At 44.7% G+C, this 20,884-nt stretch overlaps 1 protein-coding gene across 1 annotated transcript in view; it reads left to right on the top strand.

The window, feature by feature from the left end:
• The first annotated feature begins 15,568 nt into the window (after positions 1–15,568).
• The window catches only part of DHH (desert hedgehog signaling molecule), a 118,403-nt gene continuing 113,087 nt past the window's right edge, over positions 15,569–20,884 (top strand). The window contains exon 1 of the mRNA XM_077297481.1: positions 15,569–16,309. Within this exon, the coding sequence (XP_077153596.1) occupies positions 16,010–16,309 (300 nt within the window). The 5' untranslated portion in view covers positions 15,569–16,009. The remainder of the gene's footprint in view (positions 16,310–20,884) is intronic.

Genomic DNA, 20,884 nt, shown 5'->3' with positions numbered 1-20,884 from the left:
GCTGTGCTGGAATTTTAGACCATTCTTCTTTGGCAAACTGCTCCAGGTCCCTGATATTTGAAGGGTGCCCTCTCCAAACTGCCATTTTTAGATCTCTCCACAGGTGTTCTATGGGATTCAGGTCTGGACTCATTGCTGGCCACCTTAGAAGTCTCCAGTGCTTTCTCTCAAACCATTTTCTAGTGATTTTTGAAGTGTGTTTTGGGTCATTGTCCTGCTGGAAGACCCATGACCTCTGAGGGAGACCCAGCTTTCTCACACTAGGCCCTACATTATGCTGCAAAATTTGTTGGTAGTCTTCAGACTTCATAATGCCATGCACACAGTCAAGCAGTCCAGTGCCAGAGGCAGCAAAGCAACCCCAAAACATCACGGAACCTCCGCCATGTTTGACTGTAGGGACCGTGTTCTTTTCTTTGAATGCCTCTTTTTTTCCTCCTGTAAACTATGTTGATGCCTTTGCCCAAAAAGCTCTACTTTTGTCTCATCTCACAGAGAACATTCTTCCAAAACGTTTTAGGCTTTTTCAGGTACGTTTTGGCAAACTCCAGCCTGGCTTTTTTATGTCTCGGGGTAAGAAGTGGGGTCTTCCTGGGTCTCCTACCATACAGTCCCTTTTCATTCAGACGCCGACAGATAGTACAGGTTGACACTGTTGTACCCTCTGACTGCAGGGCAGCTTGAACTTGTTTGGATGTTAGTCGAGGTTCTTTATCCAACATCCGCACAATCTTGCGTTGAAATCTCTTGTCAATTTTTCTTTTCCGTCCACATCTAGGGAGGTTAGCCACAGTGCCATGGGCTTTAAACTTCTTGATGACACTGCGCACGGTAGACACAGGAACATTCAGGTCTCTGGAGATGGACTTGTAGCCTTGAGATTGCTCATGCTTCCTCACAATTTGGTTTCTCAAGTTCTCAGACAGTTCTTTGGTCTTCTTTCTTTTCTCCATGCTCAATGTGGTACACACAAGGACACAGGACAGAGGTTGAGTCAACTTTAATCCATGTCAACTGGCTGCAAGTGTGATTTAGTTATTGCCAACACTTGTTACGTGCCACAGGTAAGTTACAGGTGCTGTTAATTACACAAATTAGAGAAGCATCACATGATTTTTCGAACAGTGCTAATACTTTTTTATGTTTGGTGTGGAATTATATCCAATTTGGCTTTAGAACAATTCTTTTTGTGTTTTTTCATTTAAGACAAATTAAATGAAGATAATAATACCAAAGAATTTGTGTTTGCAATCATTTTCAGGAAGAAACTGAGTATTATCTGACAGAATTGCAGGGGTGTGAATACTTTTGGCCATGACTGTACCTACCTCCTACACATCCCAATCAATAAACATATTCCTGTCCCCAACAGAAAAATGTTGCATCCATTTCACTCCTTTTATGTGTGTCAGCTGAAGCACTGCCATGTAGTGTTGAGCATTCCGATACTGCAAGTATCGGGTATCGGCCGATACTTGCTGTATCGGAATTCCGATACCGAGATCCGATATTTTTGTGATATCGGGTATCGGTATCGAAACAACATTAATGTAAAAATGTGTAAAAGAGAGAATTAAAATAAAAAATATTGCTATACTCACCTCTCCGACGCAGCCTGCACCTTACCGAGGGAAGCGGCAGCGTTCTTTGTTTAAAATTCGCGCTTTTCTTTCCTTTACGTTAGTCCCGGCTTGTGATTGGTTGCGTGCCGCCCATGTGACCGGGACGCAACCAATCACAGCAAGCCGTGACGTAATTTCAGGTCCTTCAGGATTTTAAAATTACGTTCCGGCGTTGTGATTGGTTGCGTCGCAGTCACATGGGCGACGCAACCAATCACAGCAAGCCGTGACGTAATTTCAGGTCCTTAAGGATTTTAAAATTACGTCCCGGCTTTGTGATTGGTTGCGTCGCAGTCACATGGGAGACGCAACCAATCACAAGCCGTGACGTCACGGGAGGCTGGACACGCGCGCATTTTAAAATGGGCGCGTGTCCAGCCTCCCGTGACGTCCCGGCTTGTGATTGGTTGCGCCGAGATCAACCAATCACAAGCCGGGAGGCTGGACACGCGCGCATTTTAAAATTTTAAACACGCGCGCGTGTCCAGCCTCCCGGCTTGTGATTGGTTGACCGCGGCGCAACCAATCACAAGCCGGGACGTCACGGGAGGCTGGACACGCGCCCATTTTAAAATTTTAAAATGCGCGTGTCCAGCCTCCCGGCTTGTGATTGGTTGACCGCGGCGCAACCAATCACAAGCCGGGACGTCACGGGAGGCTGGACACGCGCCCATTTTAAAAAGCGCGCGTGTCCAGCCTCCCGTGACGTCACGGCTTGTGATTGGTTAATGGCGGCCATGTTGCCGGGACGCGGACCAATCACAGCAAGCCGTGACGTAATTTCGTCACGGCTTGCTGTGATTGGTCCGCGTCCCGGCAACATGGCGCCGTGACCAATCATAAGCCAGGACGTCACTGGAGGCTGGACACGCGCGCTTTTTAAAAAGCGCGCGTGTCCAGCCTCCCGTGACGTCACGGCTTGTGATTGGTTAATGGCGGCCATGTTGCCGGGACGCGGACCAATCACAGCAAGCCGTGACGTAATTTCGTCACGGCTTGCTGTGATTGGTCCGTGTCCCGGCAACATGGCCGCCCTGACCAATCACAAGCCGGGACTTCACGTAACCAAGTAAAAGCGCAAATTTTAAACAAACAACGCTGTCGGTTCCCTCGCTGAGGTCCAGGCTGCGTCGGACAGGTGAGTATAGCGATATTTTTTATTTTAATTCTTTCTTTTACACATTTATATGGATCCCAGGGCCTGAAGGAGAGTTTCCTCTCCTTCAGACCCTGGGAACCATCAGGAATACCGTCCGATACTTGAGTCCCATTGACTTGTATTGGTATCGGGTATCGGTATCGGATTGGATCCGATACTTTGCCGGTATCGGCCGATACTTTCCGATACCGATACTTTCAAGTATCGGACGGTATCGCTCAACACTACTGCCATGCTGTTTTATACACACAAGATGATGACAAGTTTCAGGAAACTCAGTCATCTCTAGTGGCTATGCAACTTTTTAATATACTTATGTGAAGAAAATGGCTAATTAAATCAATTACTAAACCTTATATAAGTCAGTTCAGATATGGTGTAGCAAGATGGTGATTGTGTCTTTGAAACTGTCTTAGGGTACCGACTCACAGGGGCACTTTGGTCGCTACGACGGCATGATCCGTGACGTTCCAGCGATATACATACGATATCGCTGTGTCTGACACTCCACTGCGATCAGGGACCCCGCTGAGAATCGTACGTCGTAGCAGATCGTCGCTGGATCACCCGCTGTCATCGCTGGATCGTCGTGTGTGACACCGATCCAGCGATGTGTTCGCTTGTAACCAGGGTAAATATCGGGTTACTAAGCGCAGGGCCGCGCTTAGTAACCCGATGTTTACCCTGGTTACCATTGTAAATGTAAAAAAAAAAAAACACTACATACTTACATTCCGGTGTCTGCCACGTCCCTTGCCGTCAGCTTCCCGCACTGACTATGAGCGCCGGCCGTAAAGTAAAAGCAGAGCACAGCGGTGACATCACCGCTGTGCTGTGCTTTACGGCCGGCACTGACACAGTCAGTGCGGGAAGCTGACGGCGAGGGACGTGGCAGACACCGGAATGTAAGTATGTAGTGGTTTTTTTTTTTAAATTTACAATGGTAACCAGGGTAAACATCGGGTTACTAAGCGCGGCCCTGCGCTTAGTAACCCGATGTTTACCCTGGTTACCCGGGGACTTCGGCATCGTTGGTCGCTGGAGAGCTGTCTGTGTGACAGCTCTCCAGCGACCACACAACGACTTACCAACGATCACGGCCAGGTCGTATCGCTGGTCGTGATCGTTGGTAAATCGTTTAGTGTAACGGTACCCTTAGAAGTCCTTGGAACTGTCCTGGAAGGAATCTTTAGAATGCAGGAGTGAAGACACTGGAATACACCAAGACACCATATTTGGAAATGAAGTTGGACATGAACCAATTACAAAGTGACTAGCTGTTCAGAAGTTGTGCGACCTCCCCATTTGCTGCTTGTAGTATCTTCCTTTGTTCAGAGAATAAAGCAGTTGTGTGTAAGCCTTTGCTGAGAGAGGAGTGTGTATCTGTCTCTGTGTATCTGATACATTCTTTGCCTCTAAGCTAGCACTCAGCTTACATTTGGTTAGGTACAAGCAATCATATAGATCTCACTTTAAGGGATCAGCCACTTACCTTATATTTGCAGCAAATAATAAAAAATCATAAAACTCACCTATTAAATCTCCCGGAACTCCAGCACTGATAGTTCTGTAGTCGCTACCAGTCTTTGTTTCATTCCAGGCACACCCCAATAACTGGCCTCAGTGGTCACTTGCTGTATTTACAGGTATCAATGCTGATCTACTGTACCTGAGGCTTGTACTCAAATTCTCAAACTCATGAGAATTGAATCTTCTTATTTACCTAGTACGTAATTGTCATAACATCCCATCCTCAGTCTGTACCCTTCCCCCACTCAGGGAAGAGGGGAGTAGTAGTGTACCGTAACACACCAACCAGACTAACAAGGTAATACAAACAGGGATAAAGGAAAATACCAGTCATGCAAATATAGTCCAACAAACAAGAGGTAAACCCCGGGTAGTGGAGGATGGGGAAAAACCAAAGTAGGAGAAGTGGATTAGCACAAAACCAAAACCTCGCAACAGTTTTAGATTAATCCACCAAACACTTTCTCAAACAACAACAACAAACCACCATCTTCTAAACCATGCAGCATGAAGCTACTCTGGCAATGAGTGATTACCAGGGTCCATAATATATAGGAAAGGGGAGTGGCTAATACTGAACAGCTGAGAGCCTTAATATAGGAAAGCTTCCAAGAGCTCTCAACTGAGCAGATTAGCCCCTGCACTGCTAAAAGGAACCTTAACTGTATAATATGAAGATGAAGTGCTTTTAATCAGTGCAGGAGTAGAAGAAATCAGAGGCTGGGGTCTTCTGGCTCCATTCTGTTGCGGTAAACCTGTAACAATAATAATAATATAGATTTGTCATTCTAGAATAGCTGAGAAAAGTGCAATAGCTGACATATTAGTTTTCACCCAGCTTTTCCAGGATGAAAATCCTCTTAAAGAATGTGATCCTATGGAAGTGGAATGTATTATTGCATAACTTAGCAGATTTGCCATTTAGCAGTCTAAAAATTCTAGTGACAAACTCTGAGAGCTGCAGTTGTGACATTGTGGCCATTCTGGCTGTCCACCAATGATCTTAAAGGGAATCTCTCACAACATTCAACCTACAGTATGTAAACTATTAATATGGGCATACAGGTTATAGAATCCTTAAAAAACTCATATCTGTATATCTCATATTAGATGACTTGTTATTGATAAATAATCTTATAACTTTATGTAAATGACCTATTCTAGGCTCTGGGGAGGACGCTGGCTGAAAGATAGCTCTGCCTCCAGAGCTTTTTTTAAATAAAGGGGGTGTTACCAGTGTGATATGTAATGGTTACCACTGTTGCCAGTGTGATGTGTAATGGCCGCTCTCTGCTCTCCTGATCTCACTGCAGAGCAGGTTCCTCTAAGTGCTTCAGCTTCCATCTCACAAGCAGACAGGGTTGCAATATTGCTGCAGTACATCAGAGCTCAGAGAGCTTCAAAAATATGTTTGCAAGAATACAAGTTCATTTCTCCTGTTTTGTGTTGGTTACTTGTCTCACACTGATAACTTCCCCTTTTATTTTTTTAAAAAAGCTCTGGAGGCAGAGTTATCTTCCAGGCACCATCCTCCCTAGAGACTGGGAGAGGTAATTTACATATAAGAAAAACGTGGATTTCTCTGGAATAAGATATTGGATCACAGATATCAAGGTATCACTTTATTCAGCTTCCTATGACCTACAGTGGGTACGGAAAGTATTCATAACCCATTTAAAATTTTCACTCTTTGTTTCATTGCAGCCATTTGGTAAATTCAAAAAAGCTCCTTTTTCCCATTAATGTACACTCTGCACCCCATCTTGACTGAAAAAAAACAAATGTAGCAATTTTCGCAAATTTATTAAAAAAGAAAAACTGAAATATCACTTGATCATAAGTATTCAGACCTTTTGCTCAGTATGGTGTAGAAGCACTCCTTTGAGCTAGTACAGCCATGAGTCTTCTTGGTAATGAGGCAAGAAGTTTTCACACCTGGATTTGGGGATCCTCTGCCATTTTTCCTTGCAGATCCTCTCCTGTTCCGTTAGCTTGGATGGTGAACGTTGGTGGACAGCCATTTTCAGGTCTCTCCAGAGATGCTCAATTCGGTTTAGGTCAGGGCTCTGGCTGGGACAGTCAAGAATGGTCACAGAGTTGTTCTGAAGCCACTCCTTTGTTATTTTAGTTGTGTGCTTAGGGTCATTGTCTTGTTGGAAGGTGAACCTTCAGCCAAGTCTGCGGTCCAGAGCACTCTGGAAGAGGTTTTCATCCAGGATATCTCTGTACTTGGCCGCATTCATGTTTCCTTCAATGACAACCAATCGTCCTGTCCCTGCAGCTGAAAAGCACCACCATAGCATGATGCTGCCACCACCATGTTTCACTGTTGGGATTGTATTGGACAGGTGATGAGCAGAGTCTGGTTTTCTCCACACATACCGCTTAGAATTATCACCAAAAAGGTCTATCTTCGTCTCATCAGACCAGAGAATCTTATTTCTCATAGTCTGAGAGTCCTTCATGTGTTTTTTAGCAAACTTTATGCGGGCTTTCATATGTCTTGCACTGAGGAGATGCATCCATTAAGCCACTCTGCCATAAAGGCCCGACTGGTGGAGGGCTGCAGTGATAGTTGACTTTGTGGAACTTTCTCCCATCTACTGCGTCTCTGGAGCTCAGCCACAGTGATCTTGGGGTTCTTCTTTACCTCTCTCCCATGATTGTTCAGTTTGGGTGGACGGCCAGGTCTAGGAAGACTTTTGGTGGTCCCAAACTTCTTCCATTTAAGGATTATGGAGGCCACTGTGCTCTTAGGAACCTTGAGTACTGCAGAAGTTCTGTTGTAACCTTGGCTAGATCTGTGCCTTGCCACAATTCTGTCTCTGAGCTCCTTGGCCAGTTCCTTTGACCTCATGATTCTCATTTGGTCTGACATGCACTGTGAGCTGTGAGGTCTTATATAGACAGGTGTGTGCCTTTCCAAATCAAGCGCTATCAGTTTAATTAAACACAGCTGGACTCCAATGAAGGAGTAGAACTATCTCAAAGAGGATCACAAGGAAATGGACAGCATGTGACTTAAATATGAGTGTCTGAGCAAAGGGTCTGAATACTTATGACCATGTGATACTTCAGTTTTTCTTTTTTATAAAATTTGCAAAAATTTCTACATTTCTGTTTTTTTTTCAGTCAGGATGGGGTGCAGAGTGTACATTAATGTGAAAAAAATGAACTTTCTTGAATTTACCAAACGGCTGCAATGAAACAAAGAATTAAAAATTTAAAGGGGTCTGAATACTTTCTGTACCCACTGTACATGCCCATATACAAAACTTAGGAGGGCTGACCCTATTGACAAATTCCCTTTAACTCCTTCATTACATGATTTACATATACATAATAAGTGAAGATCTCACAATATGCTGTTCATGTATGTCATGGTGATCACATGGGCACAGCAGCTGTGTTGGAGTGATCACCACAGGCAGTGGCGCACATAGAAATCCCAGTGCCCCACACAGAATGAGGGTACAGCAGCCCCCCACTCAGTATGGAAGCCCCCACTTAGTATGGGACCCCACAGCCACCCACTCAGTATGGGAGCCCCAAATTATTATGGGGCCCCCCACAGGCTCCTACTCAGCATGATGACCCCTACAGCTCCCCCACACAGTATAATGGCCCCCACAGCCCCTCACACAATATAATGGCCCCCACAACAACCCACTCAGTATGATGGCCCCCATAGCCCCTCATACAATATTTGGGCCACCACACTTACTGACATTAAAAAAGAAACATTACCCACCTCGCTTTGTTTCCCTGATGCACTGGTTCAGTCTATGCAGTGTGAGTAGTGAGACTCCACACTACAGGCAAGTTGTAGTGATGTGTCATGCTGTGCCGGTCTTTAGTAAGGATGAAGGGGCCTCAAAGTGTTCCTGGAGCTGGGAAACTTACTATCCTTGTCCTGGAGGTACTCTTAAAAGTAGAGAGGCCGAGTCTCCAACATTACTATGTTCCTGTAGAAACCTTAATCTGTCCCCTCCCCCACCCCATGAGGCATGGGACAAAAATGAAAGGTAAACCAGACACAAAGACAAAACAGGGATAACAGAAAAGATCTATCATCCAAAAGCACTAACCAGCAATAGGGCGGGGGATAGGCAAAGGGACTTGGATATAAACGCACAACAGTAAATTACAGAACACTACAACTCCAACTCCAAACTTCAACTACTGTATTTTTTGGACTATAAGATGCACTTTTTCCCAAAAAAAATTGGGAGGAAAATGGGGGGGGGTGTTTTACAGTCCAAACGCATGCTAACTGGCAGGTTTCAGCAGTGATGTAGCAGCGGAACCGGCGGCGGCAGAGATGTGGCAATGCTGTGGCGATTCTGAGGCTTGGCGTCGGCGGTGGGCAGTGCAGAGTGCACCTGAGCAGGGTTCCTTCCTCAGGATGCCGGCGGCAGAAATGTGGTGATACGCGGCCCGGTGTCCATGGTGAGCAGAGCTGAGTGTATAAGCCGGTTTCCCTGCAGCCATCTTTCTGAAGCTGAGGCAGCGCATGCGCAGATTGAGATCTTGGCAGCCATTTTTCTGAAGTCGAGGGCCACACCCCAGGACTGCAGCATTGCCCCACTTCTGCTGCCGCTGGCATCCTGAGGAAGGAACCCTGCTCCATGCTCTGCCTCACTGCCAACACCGGACCCACAGCATCGCACCCCAGGACTGCAACATTGCCCCACTTTTGCTGCCGCCTGCTTCCTGAGGAAGGTACCTTGCCTCCTGTGACCCCGCACTACCACCGCTGGCCCTCAGGTAAGATACCTTATATTCGGACAATAAGACGGACCCCCATCTTATAAAAATCTTTTTTCTGCTATTTTCCACCCCAAAATTTGGGGTGCTTCTTATCGTCCGGTGCGTCTTATAGCCCGAAAAATACGGTACTTAGCTTTAGCACACAGCACAGGAAGATGAATCTTTCACCGGCAGGGACTAAACGCCCAGAGTTGGTATATATAGAGGGAGTAAAGGGTACGCAGTTGCAGCTAAGAACAACCAGGCTGTATGGTCTCAGCCAGCATGGAAAGAGTCCTTAACCCTTTCAGCACTGTAAGAAAGGTAATCCATTTAAATTAGGACATGAATTACACCATCTCTAAAGAGGACTGCGATTCATTACTCGATGTGATTGTCTAACTCCAAATCTTCCACGGGGATGTGGCACCCTTGTGACATGACATCATTGCGCTGGCAGTACACAGAGTCTCAGACTCACCAGCGCAGACTGAATTGTGGATCATGGAGCCTTCGGCTCCCTGATTCACCATTTTATTCAGCAGCATTCACGTCCTGAGGATGTGAATAATGCTAAAATTGTGATGACAGGGGGAAGGGTCCCAATGCTGAGTGGCACTGGCCCTCCAAGACTTACAAGCCCTTTAGCGTTCATATGGGCTGCCGCTATGTATGGTATGCCCCTTACCACAGGAGAGACGAAGGGACTTACAGCTGGGCTCTTACTATAATAGGTAGGGTCATAGATAAAGCTGATCCAAGACCCCAATACATAACTATCCTTTAAAGGATCCTTCTACAGACAGCTATCGCTCCCATTTCCCTCATACAAAGCAATCCTTGGCTCACTCGAATGTGTTCTCTATCTGAAAGCCACTTGGCAATAGCAAATTTCCAGGGAGTACAAAAAGATTGTCCTCTAAAGTTTAGCAGGCTGGATTCTTCTCTTATCCAACATCATATAAGAGTCGGGAGGCCACCCTAACAAATTAGACTGTCATCTGATCTCGCCAATATGCGTGAAGGTGGGGAAATATGTCAGGGAGGAGAAAACAGGTATTAAGTTCTGCAAAAATCTTGTATGTAGTTTTTATGTGAAATGGGATGCGCCAAGTGACCTTGCTATGAGTTGAAGATAGTTTATAATGTAATGTCACAAAGCTAAACTCAGGCGCTGCCTTTCCTCGCAGGGACCTTAGGCCTCTTTCACACTTCCGTCTTTCAGCTTCCATCACAATCTGTCGATTTTTGAGAATGCAGGATCCAGCATTTTCTCGTAGACTTGTATTAGCGACGGATTGTGACGGATGGCCATCCATTTCATCCGTCGTGCACTGGATCCTGGGTAAAAAAAATGGTCCGTCGGGCAGAGAAAATGTTCAGAGGATCGTTTTTTCTGCATGTCGGAAAATCAGTCAGCGAAGCATCCTGCACTGCCCCTCACTGGCTACAATGGAAGCCTATGGGCGCAGGATGCGTCGCTGACTGTGAAAAGCAGGAATCCAGCGATGGGTCCCGCCTTTTCAAACTGAGCATGAGTGAAAGAAATTCCTGTCAGGGAAATTCTCTCTTGCTCGCTCTCTTTCTCTTCTTACTGTTGATGCTGCCTATGCAGCATCAATAGTAACAAGATATAATATTAAAAATAATTAAAAAAATAAAAAATCGCAATATTCTCACCTACCGGCGTTCCTACGCAGCGTCACCGATGCTCCCGGCAGCTAGTATTGCTTCCTAGTAATACATTGCGAAATCTTGCGAGACCGTGACTTTTCGCAAGATTTCGCAATGTATTACTAGGAACGCTAGCTGCTGGGAGCATCGCTGCGCTGGAACGCCGGTAGGTGAGAATACTGCGATTTTTTATTTTTTTTTAACCTGGTTTGTGTTGTGTATGCGTTTTTGCAGCGGAAAACCACTGTGAAGACACATACACAACAGGTGCACATAGCCGCGACGGGTCCGTCAGAAAGACGGGCCCAGTGCACACGTTTTCCACAATCTGCACAGGATCCGTCATTTCAACGTCTTGACAGATCATGTGCAGATTTGGAAGACGGAAGTTTGAAAGAAGCCTTACTTGAAAGGTATTAGTCATTTGTGCTTTCTAGCCATGTAATAGGTTAGACAAGAAGATCAGGGTTGCATCATTTCAGCTCACACACTGAGAAACCTGCTCTAAACTATTTTGGGCGTGTTCTTTTTCTGCTGTGTTGCTGCTTGCTTGTGATTGGTCACCATCATACTGGGAGATTAAGCACACTCCCCCAGTGAAAACCATTTGGGAACATCCACTTGGATTTAACAAAAGTTAACTCATTAGGTGGCAAATATTTTCAATGCTAATATCTCTGTAACATAGAGACAAAATAAAAAAATATAATAAATAATGTTTTATTCAGTTCTGCAGTCAATTTTTACTGTACATTGTGTGTACAATTCAACATGAAAAAATTAGTGAAAGGTCCTCTTTAAATGTATACATAAATATATATACACTGCTCTAAAAATATAGGGAATACTTAAACAACACAATGTAGCTCCAAGTCAATCACACTTCTGTGAAAACAACCTGTCCAGTTATGAAGCAACACTGAATGTGAATCAATTTCTCCTGCTGTTGAGCAAATGGAACAGACAACAGGTAGAAATGATAGGCAATTAGCAAGACAACCCCTATAAAGGAGTGGTTCTGCAGGGGGTGTCCACAGACCATTTCTCTGTTCTCATCCTTTTTGGCTGTTGTTTTGGTCACTTTTGCATTTTTTTTATTGCTCTCACCTCTAGAGGTACAGTAGCATGAGGCGGTGCCTACAACCCACAGAAGTTTTTCAGGTATTGCAGCTCATCCAGGATGGCACATCAAAGCTATCTGTGGCAAGAAGGGCAGCTTTGTCTGACAGCACAGTGTCCACAACATGGGGCATATACCAGGAGACAGACCAGTACACCAGGAGACACAGTGTAATAATTATAGGGGATAACTCAGGAGACTCTTTGTGTGGAACAAGACAACTACAGGACACAGTTTTATAAGTGGTAAAGTCTATATTATCACACGGTGATTCAAACAGGTGCAGAGAGAAACTCAAGTCCACAACACTTGGTGCAAATATCAAATGCAGCTCAGCAGTCTATAGGAAACTTCAGAGGAAAATGCAATCATGCAGAAAGTCTATGAAGCACAATTATTCTTGAGGATACTTGACACGAATAAGTCCTTGCTTAGTCCAAAACACAGATAGATATGCTTATAAGGCAGTTCAAATAATATCTTAGCTCAACCAGGGAGGTCTGGGTAATAGTCTCAGGTTCTTGCAGAGCAGAAACAGCTTACATGTCCAGCAAATGCAGATGGAAGCAAACACGAGCAGCAGATGAAGGAGGATTACTGGAACTGGTGTATGCAGCAGGAACTCAGAGCAGAGTAGCAGGATAACCCCACAGGTTCACAGGAGCAGGTATATAGCCAGGGAGTCACCAGAGGTCAGGAGCTGGATGCAAGGCAGATTACTCTAGCACAGACTGAAGGCTGGGGTGGAGTTTTATAGCAGGAAGACACAGTGCACATGAGACCAAAGACGCCATCTTGGAAAAGGGTAGTAATGCACAAAAAGGTAATAAAAAATGTTCAGAGTCCTGACACATAGAGGGCGCCGTAAGAGGGCAACAACCCAGCAGCATGACCGCTACCTCCTCCTTTGTGCAAGAATGAACAGGAGGAGCAGTGCCATAGCCCTGCAAAATGACCTCCAGTAGGCCACTAACATCCATGTGTCTCTTCAAACTGTCAGAAACAGACTCCATGAAGGTGGTATGAGCATGTGACCTCCACAACTGGATGATGTGCTTACAGCCCAACATCGTGCACAGTGATTGGCATTTGCAATTGACAGAGAACACCAATATTGGCAGATTCAACATTGGTGCCCTGTGCTCTTCATGGATGAGAGCAGGTTCGCACTGAGCACATGTGACAGGCGTAACAGATTCTGGAGACGCCGTGGAGAACGTTCTGCTGCCTGCAACATCTTCCAGCAGGACCGGTTTGGCAGTGGGTCAGTTATGGTGTGGGATGGCATTTCTCTGGAGGGCAGCACAGCCCTTCATGTGCTAGCCAGAGGTACACTGACTGCCATTTGGTACCGGGATGAGATCCTCAGTCCTATTGTGAGATCATATGTAGGCACACTGGGCCATGGGTTCATTCTGATGCAGGACAATGCTAGGTCTCAGATGGATGAAGTGTGTCAGCAGTTCCTGCATGATGAAGGCATTGATGATGCTATGGACTGGCACGCCTGTTCCCCAGACCTGAATCCAATCGAGCACATCTGGGACATTATGTCTCGCTCCATCCACCAATGTCACATTGCACGACAGACTGTCCAGGAGTTGGCGGATGCTTTAGTCCATGACTGGGAGGAGATCCCTCAGGAGACCATCCACTGCCTCATCAGGAGCATGCTCAGGCATTGTAGTGAGGTCATACAGGCACGTGGAGGCCACACACACTACTGAGCATCATTTCCTTGTCGTTAGGTATTTCCACTGAAGTTGGATCAGCCTGCAATTTGATTTTCCACTTTAATTTTGAGTATCATTCAAAATCTAGACATCCATGGGATATTAATTTTGATTTACATTGATCGTTTTTTATGTTATTGTTCTCAACGCATTCCACTATATAACTGATAAAGATTTGCAACTTGAATATTTCATCCAGTGATATCTAGGATGTGGTATTTTACTGCATGCTGTGTTTTTTTGAGCAGTGGGGTTTCTTTGGAATCTGAAAAAAGAACGGTATTTCAGCTCACCCTTAGTTCAGACGAGATGGTAGAAGTCAGTCCGAGCACGGATACAGAGTGTTGCTGCCACAACACTGATTGGTATGTAGAAAGAAACGGTGTGGATCCAGCTCCGGGATAAAAATGCAAAATTTTATTTAAACATTTAAAACGCTGCTAGAACATGACCAGCATGAAGGTGACGGAGAGCAACCAGCACCTGGACGCGTTTCGGGCAACAAAGATGCCCTTAGTCCTCAGTACTTATGTTTAAATAAAATTTTCTTTGGAATCTACCTTCTTTTTGTTTCAGGAAGCAACACATGGACATTAGACACAATGAACAGACTCTGACCTGATCTTTTGTACTGAAGCATCGAATGAATGTGTGCAATGGTCACAATATAAGGAGGGGATCAGGGTCGGCTGTGACATCACAGTGTTATCCTGTGTTATCCACTGACTATATAGGTCTTACCAACCATTGCAGTCCTGACTCTGCCGATAGGGAGCCTTGCTAACATTCTTCTTGAAAGAACAGGACACATGACAGTGCTGCTCTAAGATAAGTGGGGAGGAGCAAAAGGGATAGAGGGATAGGTCGTTATGGCAGCTGGTACCCCAAAAATTGCTACCAGATCTACCATCTTATAATATCTACTAACAAGTGTAGCAGTGATAAATAATTTAATAAAATACTGGTCACATGAACGAAAAAAAATAAATAAGAAAAAGGTTAAAATTATAAGAAAAAGTAAAAAAAATAAAGTAAACATAATTTGCATCACCATGTGAGCAAGAAAAAATTGAAAACTGTTATGGGTTTTATAAAAGCTTTTCTTAAAAACAGGATTTTTAGTTTTCCAAACGCAGAAAAATATAATAAAACTTATACTGTATACGGTATAAACGAGCGTAAATTCTCTCACGGGAATCGTATCAATTATATTAATGACAATCCAATCAAACTCTGATCTGGGTTTTAGAGTTTCAGCATAGTGATTAGATTCACTAGGATGAGCCAATCGTAGCACAAGTGAGGAGAAGATGGAGAACAAAATGTTTCCACCTTCTCCATTGTGTGAGTCTGCGTAAATCGGACTGCACTTGGATGTCATCTGAGTGCAGTCCGATTATTTCCACTCAGCCACATACTTGAATTTTCAAAATCAGTATGAGAAAAAAAATCGCAGTTCTGCACTACCCCATAGAATAACATTGGTCCGAGTGCTATCCGACATAACATTGGATGGCACGTGTCCATGTATACCCTCGCGTGAATAAGTCCTTCATTGCAGTGATCTCCGGAATTAACTGTAGTTAAAAATTGAAAAAACATCTGATCAAACTGTTTTATATACCGAATGATATCAATGAGAACTACAGCCCTTGTACAACCACATCAGTAAGAAAAATAGAGAAATCTCTCTCAGAATATGGTGACACATAACATAATAATAATATTCTTATTATTTAAAATAGCTTTTTTTTTAACCCCTGACCCCCCAAACAAAAGAATACGTTATATATATGATATACATGATACTAATAATAAAAAAATTGTCATTCTGATAAAAACAAAAAGACTAAAACAATCAAGCAATGAGATGGCTTACATTAACAATAAACTATTTATAAAAGAAACTAACAGGTAAACTGCCTGCAGGTAAGTGGCAGGGGTGAGACACGGGCCACAAGAGGGGGCGTGCGGTGACTTCGGCCCATGGATGATCGGGAGGGAGCCGGGCACGGGCTGGAGGCGGGCCCCGGGGTGGGACAGTGCCCGGTCCTGCTCCCTATATCAGGCAGGCGATGGCCGGGGGCAGGCAGAGAGCAGAGCCGGCCTGCTGTGCTGAGGACAGGGCAGACAGGGGGCAGGCGTGTGCCCATGCTGGAGGTGGCAGGTGGCCACTCACCTCTCTGGGGGAGTCTGTAACCTGACATCACTGACGCTGGCATTGCAGTCATTCTGCCATCAGGGCAGTGAGCCACATGTGCCCCCTGGTTACCTAGGACTGTGCCCCGGGCAGTGATGAGCTGCAGTCCTCCTCGCCCGATGTGGGCATTAGCAGCCAGGCTCACCTGCTCCATGCCCGACTGATCACACTGCAGAGCTGTGCCATGGCTGGGCTGCCCACCATGCCGCTGTGATCGAGGAGATGCCATCAGCCCGGGGGTTGGTCCTGGTTGCCTGCTTCTGGCTCCTTCTGGTCCCGGTGAGGTGCTGTGGTCCTGGCCGGGGTCCAGTGGGCCGGCGCCGGTATCTACGGAAGCTGGTTCCCCTCCGCTATAAACAGTTCGTGCCCAACGTGCCAGAGAAGACCCTGGGGGCCAGCGGGAAGACGGAGGGCAAAATCCGCCGAGATTCCGAGCGGTTCCGGGAGCTGGTTCTGAACTACAACCCAGACATCATCTTCAAGGATGAGGAGAACACGCGAGCAGACCGAGTGATGAGTGAGGTGTGTACCCGGCAGGTGCCAGGGCTGCCCGCAGAGCCACGCTGCTCCGCGCACATACGATCGTTACTGTTCTTCCTGTGAGACGATTTTCTATTATTGTTGATGTCATTCTTTCTTCCTTTTCTCTGCTCCGTGGGATCGTTCTCCATAACGGCTGCCAGGCTCCTCTCAGCATGTGTTGTGACAGCATTATTACTGACTCCTGCCATTAACCCTTTCAGGACACGACTAGTTCTGTAGATGGAGATGATTATATTATAATGTGTGGCAGCAGATACTGTATGTAGCTGGATAGGGGCTACAAGGTTTATCATTGCCATACACTGGCTCAAACACTTTGGCCCCAAATCATGAGGGTAGTTCTGGGGAAAAACACCTTCAGATATTTGCACAAGTCAAAGTTGTGCAAAAAATCTTGTAGTTTTGCTGGTGGCGAGATCGGGCAGGAAAAAGCACAAATCTGATCCACCAATAGTGATGCCTCCGTAGTGGCATAATAAATATCGCCTAGAAATATATTCATGCCCATTGCTGGAGTAACATCTCTGGCAGAGGCATAATTGTCAGGGTAATGCTCATGCGCTCCATTTTTTCATAGGTTTTTTTTTTCTGCAACAAAACCTGATCTCTTGGCAGGAAAGAAGCTGCAGAAAAAAATCATGTTTTCCTTATTTTTTTCTTACATTTTTGATGCGTGTTCTGTGCAGTTTTGGCATGCTAGATTTGTCTCTTGTGCATGCTGATAAAGTTTAGTATTGAAAAAAAAGTTCTATTCCAAAGAATGAAGTTTTGGCACAAAAACGCTGCAAGACATGATACCTGCGTTTTTGGTGCGTTTTTTTCACCACTCATTCAAGTCAACGGGTGAAAAACGCTGAAAAAAGTGACATGCTCTATTGTCCAAAATACATGCAAAGCTCAAAATACTGATGTGACCTTAGCCTAAGGTGTGTTTATGTCATTAAGTGCCGCCTCCTAGGGTAAGCGCTGCGGGTTGGACACTGTGTACTTCCGCAGTGTCCAACCCGCAGCGGCCAGATGTTACAGCATAGTGGATGAGATTTCAAGAAATACCATCTCTACTATGTGTCCAGGGACGCCCGCGGATCACCCACGGAGACGGACATGCGTCGCGTCTTTCCAGACTGCAGCATGTCAATTTATCTTGCGGATATGCGAGCCTCCACAAGATAAATCTTACCCATATTGATTCCACACGGTACAATGAACACATGTGGAATCACCTGCGTTCAATAGCCGTCCGCACGGACATGTGCTGCATCCAAAGCTTACTGACCATGGGCACATATCCCACAGAGTAACCATCAACTTAATTTTTATTAATAAATAGAAAACATAAAAATAAACAACATTGTAATATATGTTATCAGAGAAATCTGATTCTTTCTGGGACAGAATTGCTCAGTCTTTATCAAAATTCTCAATTCTGAGATAAAATCTGTATTCAGTGAAGACAGATTGTTACATTAGTGAGATAGGAGGTGGCAGCTGCTACTGATAAGATTCTATGTGAACTGCAGGGGGAGGAGGAGGAGGAGGAGTTCTGCCTCTATCCACTCTCTCTTCCCCTCCTTTCCTCTACATAGAATCTAATCAGCACCAACCGCCATCTCTTATCTCAATAATGTAACATTCTGTCTTCAATGAATAGAGATTTTACCCCAAAATTGAGAATTTTGAAACTGAATGATCAGTCCTGTCCGAGATAAGGGCAAATTTCTGTGATAAAATATACTACAAAGTTGTTTATTTTCATCTGTACTATTGATTTATGAAATAAAAATTAAAACGACAGTTACTCTTTCATGAATTGGTCGCACCTCCTGACGGGGTACCATGCACAACACAAGTCTTCATGCATCATTCCCTTTGGGCATAGTTGAGATTTTGCTCTCTACTTGTCCATGTTTTTACTCAATGTTTGTGAGGACAAGAGCAGAGCTGTAGTGGGTGCAGAGGTTGCATTTGCACCCAGGAGGCCCAAAAGATCCCTTTGACCATACTGTTAAAGAACCTTGATAGTTGGGGGCTTTGTTGGAGATTATGAATTGGGCACACAAGCTGCAAGTCACATCACAGTGTTAAATGACCACTATGGGTTTTTCTTTTATTTCACCACCAGATAGGTATGAGTAATGTATATTCCCTGTGGTTAGAAAAGTAGTTACCACTCGCCATCTTCTGTTGTTCACAGCGCCTCTTCTGCACTACGTTGACTGGAGTTGTGACTAGCCGGATCACTCCAGTGTTTGCTGGGTGGACCGGAAGTCACTTCTCAATGTGACTAAGAACGAGGCTCTCATAGAACCATGTTCTCCACATTGGAGAAAGACGGTCCGATTATCCTGATCAGGCTGAAGTCACACACAACGTATAAAAAAATCGGTCCGTTTTTCACGGACGAGAATCGTACAAATGTTTCATGAACAGTGATCCGTATGTCATCCATGTGCAGTGCAAGGATGCGATTTACCCGCATCAAAGTATCCATATGTCATCCGTATGGCGAGATTTTCTCGCCGCCATGTAAAATGGACATATAATGGATCCATTGCCTCAAATATTCATGAAAATATATATACAGTCTATATATATATATATATATATATATATATATATGTCAGTGAGACACACACATATATATATATATATACAGTATATATATATATACAGTATATATATATATATATATATATATATATATATATATATATATCTTTATATTTCATAGAGAGTTAGCAGAATAGCCGATAATCCTCTCCATTATTAATCCAATAGTATGAATGGGTTAAAAAAATACACACACACATTAAGAATAAAGTCTTTTAATGAAATAATTAAGCACACAGGTTTAACATCTTTATTACACTCTCAATCTAAGCGAAGCCCTTGTTCATCTGTAAAAAAATCCAAAATAAAAGAGCAACAATCTCCCATACCTGTCCACTGTACGGTCAAGTCCCACGCTGCAATCCATCTAAAGGGGTTAAATAGTTTACAACCGGGAGCACTGCTAATGCTACCGGCCGGGCTGTAAACCACTGTGTGTAATGAATGAAAAGCTGCCTGCGCAGCCTCCCCACCTGACTGGACATAAACTTATTAGCGTGGGAAAGTTTCTGAACATTTTCCCACGCTGTCAAGTTCACCTCAGGTCAGGCGGGGCCGACTACCGCTGATGTCACTGAGCAGAATTAATAGAATACACCGCACTCTCTGATGATTTATGTTGCAATGATAGTGAAAATTTATTAATAGGACATTAAACATAGGATTCCACAATGTAGAAAGCGACCAGAAACTGAACTGATGTTTCGACTCCTCCCAAGTCTTAATCATATAGTCGCTTCATAAAGGATAAATCGGACATGCAGGGAGTTCGCTTGAGGTTTGTGAGTGCACTCTTCCACAGCGTTGTTGTGGTGTATCTATGGTGTATCTATGCACTGAATGTGAGTCTGAGCATGTGCAGACTCAGAGCCTGACCTGAGGTGAACTTGACAGAGTGGGAAAATGTTCAGAAACTTTTTTCTCGCATAGCACTCGTCCGTATTCCTCTCTAGTGTGACTCCGGCCTCAGACTTTGATCAGAATGGTTTCAGGTGGAGAGTCCATGAAAATCAGACCGCACTCAGATGTCATGTCCATTTTTTCACGGACATATAGACTTGCATTGCCGATTTTGATCAGATGCTTAGATCAAAGTTGGAAATGTCTCCAAATTTTGTTGTGGACCATTCAGTTTGGGGAAAAAATTGTACTTGTGCTCAGCCCCATAGAATATCACAGGTATGAGTGCATTACGCAAAAAACCATTGTGCGAGAACATCACTCATGTGCACAGGGCCTTAGGCCTGTTTCACACATCAGTGGCTCCAGGACGTGTGGTGACAGTTTCCTCACGTACCAGAGACACTGACTCACGTAGACACATTAAAATAAATGTGTCTCTGCACATGTCAGCGTGTTTTCACGGACCGTGTGTCCGTTTGAAAAACACGGAGACATGTCAGTGTTCGTGGGAGCGCACGTATCACACGGACCCATTAAAGTCAATGGGTCCGTGTAAACACGTACCGCACACGGATGCTGTCCGTGTGCTGTCCGTGTGCCGACTAAGTACCACACGGACTGTGCAGGAGACAGCGCTACAGTAAGCGCTGTCCCCTGCTTTGGGTGCTGAAACCGGAATTCATTCCTTTTTCCCAGCAGCGTTCGCTGGAGAGAAGGAATGAAAAATTGTTTTTTTATTTTTTGTGTGGTTAAAATCAAGTTCCCGCCCGCCGACATTAAAATACTCACCCAGCTCCCTTGATGCTTCCTCTCAGCGCCGCAGCATGTCCTGTATGAGTGGTCACGTGGTGCCGCTCATTACAGTGATGAATATGCGGCTCCACCTCCCATAGTGCGATTTTTACATGGGTCCATACACTTGCAATGATGAAATTGATCAGAGACTAGGATCAAAATAAGACATGTCTCTGTGATTGTGTGTGGACTACTCAGCCAGCCAAAAATCATGGACATGTTAATAGTCCCATATGCTATAATACG

Source organism: Ranitomeya variabilis, chromosome 3, assembly GCF_051348905.1.
Source record: "Ranitomeya variabilis isolate aRanVar5 chromosome 3, aRanVar5.hap1, whole genome shotgun sequence".
NCBI classification, from domain to species: Eukaryota; Metazoa; Chordata; class Amphibia; order Anura; family Dendrobatidae; genus Ranitomeya; species Ranitomeya variabilis.
Note: the sequence above shows the minus strand (reverse complement) of the source record. Positions and strands in the feature narration are given on the sequence as shown.